The sequence below is a fragment of the Peromyscus californicus genome, unplaced genomic scaffold (genome assembly GCF_007827085.1).
Source record: "Peromyscus californicus insignis strain IS unplaced genomic scaffold, ASM782708v3 Scaffold_7__1_contigs__length_154581171, whole genome shotgun sequence".
NCBI classification, from domain to species: Eukaryota; Metazoa; Chordata; class Mammalia; order Rodentia; family Cricetidae; genus Peromyscus; species Peromyscus californicus.
The window spans coordinates 14,788,698-14,797,768 of record NW_026294595.1 but is presented as its reverse complement, the minus strand read 5'-3'; the positions used below and the strand labels follow the sequence as shown (position 1 = coordinate 14,797,768).

General features: G+C 46.5%; 1 protein-coding gene across 3 annotated transcripts in view; it reads right to left on the bottom strand.

The window, feature by feature from the left end:
- Positions 1–2,557: 2,557 nt before the first annotated feature.
- The window catches only part of Traf2 (TNF receptor associated factor 2), a 34,066-nt gene continuing 27,552 nt past the window's right edge, over positions 2,558–9,071 (bottom strand). For all 3 annotated transcript variants that reach the window (XM_052724090.1, XM_052724092.1, XM_052724091.1), the window contains 2 exons: positions 7,064–7,212; positions 2,558–6,325 (listed from right to left, as the gene is read on the bottom strand). In XM_052724090.1, the coding sequence (XP_052580050.1) occupies positions 6,107–6,325; positions 7,064–7,212 (368 nt within the window). In that variant the 3' untranslated portion in view covers positions 2,558–6,106. The remainder of the gene's footprint in view (positions 6,326–7,063; positions 7,213–9,071) is intronic.

Sequence of the window (9,071 nt, the reverse complement as noted above, 5' to 3'; positions counted from 1 at the left end):
GGCCTTGTGTACATCCTGCTTCACAAACGAGTCTGTCAGATATGCTAAGCCTGTAGGCTGAAGATGATGCCCCAACATGCAGAGAAACCTCGGGTGACTGTCCAGGCAGCTGGCTGTTTCTGTCATAACTCATTTTTTAGAAGTCACTTGTTTGCACTTCATGTTTTACTAGGTAGTATTATTTCCTTCTCAGGTCTCTGAGGGAGTTAAAGATTAGTTACAGTTTTCCTTGTTAAGAAATTCAGAAAAGAGCTGGGAGGTGGTGGCGCACACCTTTAATCCCAGCACTCGAGAGGCAGAGGCCAGCCTGGTCTACAGAGCGAGATCCAGGAAAGGCGTAAAGCTACACAGAGAAACCCTGTCTCGAAAAACCAAAAAAAAAAAAAAAAGAAAGAAAAGAAATTCAGAAAAGAAACTCACTAAGAGGCGTTAAGTGTATAAGTTTGAAAGACATCATAAGATAGTTTTCTGTTGGTAATGTAAGTTAGGATAGAAAGTGAATTAGATACATTTTGGACTCACCAAAATAGGATAATGGAATTTGTACAATGCAAATGGACCAGACATTGTTGATGTATTTATTGCTTGTATATATTGTATATAGTTATTATACTTACATGCCTTTAATCCCAGTACTAACCATAGAGACCTGGAGGTCTGTACAGAAAGACAGTGACAGAGTTGTGTAGAAAGAGGAAGTGAGGAGGTTGGGGATTTAGTTCAGTGGTAGAGCGCTTGCCTAGCAAGCACAAGACCCTGGGTTCAGTCCTCTGCTGGGGGGGGGGGGAGAGGAAGTGAGGTAGCTGGACTAAGAGCCAATGAGAGGGCAGAAAAGCAAGTCCTATAAACCTGGGTAGACAGGAAATTGTTCTCCTTGGAAGCTGCGGAGTTGATGTGAGGTTAGCTGGTGGCTTTCCATATTTCCCTGATCTAAGGCTTTAACCCAAATTTCTGGCTCCATGTTTTTTATTAGTAAGACCATTTTTAGAAATTCGTCTACACTAGGTTGCTTTGGTCATGGTGTATCATCACAGCCAGTAGTAACCCTAAGACACAGGAAAACAGACTGAGGTACCGGCAGTGGTGGGTGAGCAGGAGTGGATCTGCGTTGATGGAGACACCCATCCATATCATGTTTACCATGGAGCTCACACAGAACTGCCCATGGTTTAAAAGTCTCATAACTTTGGCCGGGCGGTGGTGGCGCACGCCTTTAATCCCAGCACTCGGGAGGCAGAGCCAGGCGGATCTCTGTGAGTTCGAGGCCAGCCTGGGCTACCAAGTGAGTCCCAGGAAAGGTGCAAAGCTACACAGAGAAACCCTGTCTCGAAAAACCAAAAAAAAAAAAAAAAAAAAAAAAAAAGTCTCATAATTTCACCAAGAAGAAAATCTGATTTTTTTGTTGTTGTTGTTGGTTTTTCGAGACAGGGTTTCTCTGTAGTATTGCGCCTTTCCTGGAACTCACTTTGTAGACCAGGCTGGCCTCGAACTCACAGAGATCCTCCTGCCTCTGCCTCCCGAGTACTGGGATTAAAGGTGTGCGCCACCACCGCCCAGCAAAAATCTGATTTTATTATGTGATGTTTAAAGAATTTATTGAATATTTTAGCTGTAAAAAGAGTGACAGACCAAGTAGTGATGTTTCATCCAGGTGACAAGACTTGTAGCTTGAAGTGCTGAAATACTGATGAACCATATGTAATTAAAGAAGGAAGAAAAAAAGAAGTCAGGTGGGGGGGGGCATGATTTTAATCCCATCACTTGGAAGGCAGAGGCAAGCTGATCTCTGAGTTTAAGGCCAGCCCGGTCTACATACAGAGTGAGTTCCAGGGCAGCCAGGGTTACACAAGAAACCCTGTCTCAAACAAACAAACAAAAAGAAAAATCATCAAAAGGAGAAGGCAAAGGCAGGATCACCTCTGCAGTCTGAAGTCAGCCTGGTCTCATCTACAGTTTCAGGCTAGTCAGGGCTATACAATGAGACTATCTCATAAAGGGGTGGGGCAAGCGAGCAAAGGAAGAAAAAGACGGCAGGGGTGTTGTTAGAGTGCCTGCTTTGAATATTAAAATTTATCGTTACAAAAATATATGATGGAACTAAAATTATAGGTAACATGGAAGGAGGGTCAAAAAGATCATAATTTTTTTTCCCTGAGGCTGGAGAAATGGCTCATCAGTTAAGGGTACGTGTTGCACTTGTAGCACACAGAAGTTGGTTCCCAGCATCCATGCCAGATGGTTCATAACCGCCTGTAACTCCAACTATCAGGGAATCCGACACCCTCTTCTGGCCTCCCCAGCTACCTGTGTGCAAATGTGCATACACATACACAAAAGAATAAAAGAATGGCAGGGCAGTTAAGAGTATGTGCTGTTCTTTTGAGGACACAGGTTCAGTTCCCAGCAACCACTTGCTGGTTCACAATCACTTGTAATTCCAGTTACAGGTGATCTGAGACCCTCTTCTGGCTTCCGTGGGCACCAGGCATGCACACAGTACTACATATACATACATGCAGGCACTCAAACATACATTCGAAATAAAAGTCAACATATATGTATTTTTAAAACATTTTTAATGCTAAAAATAAAAAAAGCTGGGTGTGGTGGTGATTAGGAGGCAGAGATAGGCAGAGCTTGAAGCTAACCTGGTCAACATATGAGTTCTAGGACAGCCAGGGCTACAAGGAGTGATCCTGTCAAAAAAAAAAAAAAAAGTTCCTTGTAGACTGAGACAGGGTTTCTCTGTGCAACATTCCTGGCTGTCCTGGAACTCACTGTAGACCAGGCTGGCCTACGCCTTCTGAGTGCTGGGATTAAAGATGTGTGCCACCACTGCTCGGCTCAGATATCCAATTTTCTAGCAGAGGCTGAGGAGAAGGCTCTGTGGGTAAAGCCCTCGCTGCACAAGCATGGAGAGCTGAGTTTGATCTCCAGCACCCATGTACACACCAGACAAACATGGTGCTCGGCCTGTATTCCCAGCACTCAGGAAGCAGGGATGGGATTCTTGGAGCCCTGTCTCAAAATGTAGAGTAGAAAGTGATTGAAGACTCCCCACACCAACTTCAGAACTTCACATGGGTGTCCACACATTAAGTGTACACATGCACACTACACACACAAAAAAATTCTAAAATTCTAACACATACTGTAACATGGGTAGACTGTGAAACCATCCTGCTAAAAGGCATTATGCTTCTTTTAATATTACTATCCTGAATAATGTGTGCATGTGCTGACAGGAGGAAGTGGTGTAGTCACAGGGCAGCGACAGTGGTTCTGTAAACTCTGGGGACTTGTGAGGTGTACTGCAGCAGTCACCCCACTGGGAGGCAATGCGCAGCAAAGCCACACCTGCTCATGAGCTGTCTCCAGAGAGCGGGGTGACAGACCCCTCTTCTTCCCTGTAGCCCAATTTCCTCATGGAGTTAAGGAAGGGGATAAGTCAACATCTGCCTCATTAGGCAACAAGCAAGGACAGAGGTCAGCAGCAAGCTTCTCGCCACCCCCAGGGACTCAACAGGTAGAGAGCTGACCACCCTCACCCAGATTCTGTCAGCATTCCCCCACTTCAGACAGGCTCAGACTCTGCCTGTCGTGACTCCTCTGACTTTGTCCCTACACATACTGCACTTTTTGTTTTGTTTTGGTTTCTTGAGTCAGGAACTCACTGTGTAGACCAAGCTGGCCTTGAACTCGGAGATCCAACCTGCCTCTGCCTCTTGAGTGCTGGGCTGAGGGTGCATGCCACCATGCCCAGCCCTCTGGGGATACCTTTCTATTCTTCCCATTCCACAGTTCCATCTCCTGTGTGTGTTAGATGCACACACATTAGGGATGGAACCCAGGGCCTGTGCATGACAAGTGTGTTCTACCACTGTACTACACCCTCAGCCCCTCCATTTGCGTTTAAGGAAAAAAAGTAACTCCAACGTAACAATCTACCAGTTTGGAGTGGAGATTGGTAGAGAGCTTGCAGGAGGCCTGGAGTTCATTCCCAGTACCACATAAGTCAAGGACAGTGACATACACTTGTATGACAGTACCTGGGAAGCAGAGGCAGGAAGATCACAAGTTCAAAGTTATCCTTAGCTAATTAAGAGAATTAGAGGCTGGCTGAGCCTCGAAACTCTGCCTGAAAAAAAAATTACCAGCTGGGCATGGTGGTAGAAACCTTTAATCCTACTTAGAAGGCAGAAGCAGGCAGATCTCTGTGAGTTCAAGGCTAGTCTGGTCTACACGGTGAGTTCCAGAATAGTCGGGACCACTCAGAAAGACCCAGTCTCCAAAAAAACCAAAAGACAAAAGCTTCAACCTGAATTACCTAATTCTAGTTTTAAAACAGACACATTTCTAGAGAAAAGAAAAAAAAGTATACATTATATATAAATGAGCTGCCAAACATAGAAACTGTTAGAACTTTAAAACATTATTTAACTGATCATATCTCAGCTTTGAATTTTTCTATATCAAAAAGGTTCAAATATCGGGAGGCAAGGGCAGGTGGATTACTGTGAGTTCAAGGCCTGTCTGGTTTATCAATCGAGTTCCAGAACAGCCAGAGTAGTTATACAGAAAAATCTTGTCTGGAAAGAAAAAAAGTTCAAACACAATCAAGGATCAATGTTAGAAAGACCAGAAACTTTTACCAAGCAGGAAGAAAGTAAGTAGAAAAATGGACAGAAATGGGCAGTTCCTATGGAGAAATTCCAGAGCAATAAATCTGGTAAAAGTCCAGTCCTCAGAGAAGTATAAGTAAGTTACTACAAGGCACACAGGTCACACACAGCCCACATGAAATGCTGCAGGAAGAGGCCGATGCCCACAGGCTGTAAGGCCCTTGATGTAGTTCTCTGCAGAGCAAGTACAAATACCTAAGGGACAACCATGTAACACCAGCTCTCCTGGGGCCACAGGTGACAGGCAGGCCTAGACCCTGTTCCAGCTTAAGAACTCAAGGCACAAACTCAGGAGAAAAAAACAAGATGTGTCTGTCCTCCACCAGAAAGCCACAGGGCAGTCAGGTGAAGCCAGTTCTCCGCCATGATGCCATCCCATGCTGTTTCTGTATACTTTAAAAGCCAACACATACAGAGTGAAAATTCAGACAGAGCAGGAACATGACCAGGTCTAGACAGCAATGTTTCCTCAATCACAGCAGGCTCACCGAGATGGGCATGGATGCGTCACCCTGGTGCTCTCCCCATTTCCTACTGTGGTGACTTGAAAATGGACCGAGGGAGATTGGATATGCCTTCTGACTAATAGACATGCCCAGTGCCTAGACCATGGTGCCTCCATTCCAACCTCAGTCCAAAGAGTGAACCAGGCCAGAACCCTGAGGAAACAACCTTGAACATGAGCCAGGCAAGGGTCAGTCCTTCACTTCTACACAGGCAGACCCATGATGGAGTGCTCACATGGAGCCCTGGGCTTGAAGGGTATAAGGAACAGACAGTCAATGTGAAGAGGAAAGCAGAGGCCCCAGAGGGCCATTTCTATCTAGGCTAGACACAGCAGGCATCCTGGAGCCAGATGAACACCACTTGTCATAGACATCTGAACAGTTTAATCACTTCTCCTCAATACAGGCCACCTGGCAGGGCTGTGCAGCCCAGGCAGGCCCTTTTCCAGTGTGTGCCTATGTCTCAGAGTACTTCTCTCCTGGGCTGGGCTCTGCAGGTGGATGCCCTTCTCATGTGCAGCCCCTACCTCCTTGCCACAAGCCAGAGTGGGTAAGTTCAACCACCACACTCTTGCTGCTGGTGTAGCTCTGAAACTCTCTCTCTCTCCAGGCTCTTTCTGAGTACCCCACCCAAGGGCCTCTCCCTTCCCCAGACAGAAAAGACAGCAAGAGCTTTTCTACTGGAAAGCTGAGAAGACCCCAGCTGGTCCCACAAGGACCCTGAGCTGAATGGACCCCCCACTCAGTCTACCAGTTGAGGACCAACTGGAGGCTCCTTCCTGCCTTTCCGTGTAATGGTGACTGGCTTTAGGCTGAGGCCCTTCCCAGCGCTTGCACCAAGCCTGCCCACCCTTGTGTGGCAGGGCCCTGGCCCAGTGTGGCAGCTCCTCACTGAGCTGCTATTCCTAGTACAGGTGGCTAGAGTCCTGTTAGGTCCACAATAGCTTTGATGAAGATAGCATCATCCCGCACATAGGAATTCTTGGCCTCCATCTTGGACACAGGGCAGAAGAGGGGGCAGCCACTGGCAATATTCATGTCACTGACAGGCCTCTGGAAGGAGGATGAGGTCACATCAGGCCTGAATGCGTCGATTACATGCTCCCGGTTGTTCTGGTCCAGCAACATCAATGTTACCTGAGAGAAGTCAATCCAGGAAGGGAACAATGTGCCCGTGAGTCACCTGAAAACCCCACATTAGTCCCATCCTACCTCTCCCACAGCAGTGTGCCTAGATACACTGGCCACAGTGTATTCAGCTCCTCATCTGGGAACAACACATGTCCAAGGTTGTATTGCATGCTCATAGTGTCTGGAAACTGAGGCTAAAACTTAGTACTACACACTGTACTCCTGAGTGCTGTTTCTTTCTAGTGTTCTGCAACAGATGTTTTCTTGCTGTGATCTGGAAGCACTTTACAACAAGAACAGGGTTTGACTGTTGGCCCTGGACTGGTCAGAGTCTCTGGCCTCCTATTCCTCATCACCTGCTCTGCCTCCTCCACTGGCTTCTGGGGAGAAAGCTGGGCCCTGAGTGATGAAGGGACCATCCTCAGTCCGACCTGGTTTCTGGAGGGTCAGTTCCTTCATTAAGGAAGACCCTGGTTTTAAACAGTCACACCCTAACTCTGACAGTCACAGAGGGGCTCTGTGGCTGTGGCCTTCCCTTGAAGCACACTTACTTCCCCAGGAGACTTTCAAACATGTGTGAGTCAAGAAGCAGTCATATGTGTCACAACCAGCAGTGAGAAATCACTGGGGCACCACAGCCAATATGCCTGGTTATGTACACTGTCTTGGACAACCTGGCTACTCGGAAGCAGAACCCAACCTCACTCACAGATTCCCCCTAGGATCCTGGGGCTGCCCTCATACCTTCTGATTAAAAGGCCACCGCAAGAGGGCATCATTGGGGCCTTTCATCACCACGAAGAAAAGAGACAGATGAGTTCCCCGCCCAGTGCCATCGCCATTCAAGTAGACTCGCAGACACATCTTGTAGCCGTATCTGCTTGTGTAGAAGGCTGGAAGTGTGGAAAAGGGCCAGTGAGAACAGGGCAGGACACAGCTCGTCCACCCGCAGCCCACCCTCAGAGATGAAAACATAAACAATCATTCAGCTACTGGGAAATATCAGGGGAAGGTTTTCCTCTCAAAAGAAACCCCCAGACCTCCAGACAAACTTGCCATGCAGCTCAGGATAGCCCCCAACTCCAAATCCTCCCACCTTACTCTCTTCAAAAAAGTTATTAATGTGTGTGCTCATATGCAATATTCCAGGGAGGGACATGCATGCTATGGCATGTATGTGGAAGCCAAAGGACAACTCTGTGGAGTCATTTTTCTTACAGTTTTTTTTTTTTTTTTAAAAAAAGAGATTTATTTATTTATTATGTGTACAACATTCTGCCTCCATGTACGCCTGCATGCCAGGAGAGGGCACCAAATCTCGTTACAAATGGTTGTGAGCCACCATGTGGTTGCTGGGAATTGAACTCAGGACCTCTGGAAGAACAGCCAGTATTCTTAACCTCTGAGCCATCTCTCCAGCCCCTTCTTATAGTTTTTTGAGACAGGGTCTTTCTAGGTAGTCCTGGGACTCACTATATAGACCAGGCTGGCCTCAAACTCAAGAGAGATCCACCTGCTTCTGCCTCTCAAGAGTTGGGATAAGCTGGGAGGTGGTGGTGCACGCCTTTAATCCCAGAACTCGGGAGGCAGAGGCAGGAGGATCTCTGTGAGTTCGAGGCCAGCCTGGGCTACAGAGTGAGTTCCAGGAAAGGTGCAAAACTTCAGAGAAACCCTGTCTCAAAACCTCCCCCTCCCCCACAAAAAAAAAAAAAAAAAGAGTTGGGATAAAAGGTGCGTGTCACCACACCTGGCTTTCTCCTACCACTTTTTTTTAATTTGTTGTTTGTTTGTTGTTTTTTGGGGACAGTTTCTCTGTGTAGCCCTGGCTGTCGTGGAACTATCTCTGCCAGGCTGGCCTTGAACTCACAGAAATCTGCCTGCCTCTACATAAAAAAATTAAAGGCATGTGCCACCAACACCCGGCTTCTCCTACTACTTTTAATGTGGATTCCAGACAGCAGTCTCACAAATCCAATGAGCTATCTTGCTGCATCCCCCCTTTAAAGTTAGAATTAACAATGATAATTTTAATAACCTCAAACTTTAAGTATTTTAAAATATTAAAAACTATGGTAGAAAAACAAAAAACCAGTAGCTGAGGTCCTCAGCAGAGCTATACAGGGAGACCAGGCCATAGGAACCCCAAGCCTGCCTCAGCAGAAGCATCTGAGGAGCAGAAACTCAAATTAGTAGGCAACGTCCCTCAGCCCTACAGTAGTGGTTCTCAATCTGTGGGGTGCGACCCCTTTGGGGTAGTAGATCAGATATCCTGCACGTCAGATATTCCCATCACTATTCATAGCATTAGCCAAATGACAGTTATGAAGTGGCAGTGAAAACAATTTTACACTTGGGGTCACCACAACATGAGAAATTGTATTAAAGGGTCACAGCATTGGAAAGATTGAGAATCACTGCCCTACAGGTAATACCACAGCCAGAACATGGTTAAGGCCGTGTAAGACAAAAACTGGACCTGGTAACAAGCTTCTCAATGAGTTCAAGTTCAGCTTGGGTTACACAATAAATCTGAGGTCGCCTTGGCCATGGCTATAGTATGAAACCCTGCCTCAAAAAATAACAAAAGGCACACAATATACTATTAAGTGCAAACAAAACATGTAAATAGTTGTGAAGACTAATTTTAGTGTCAAGTTGACTGGGTCAAGGAATACCTAGAGGGCTGGGGAAGCACTATCTCTGAGCATCTGTGAGGGCTGTTTCTAAGAGACTGGTAGATGAGTGGTGGACC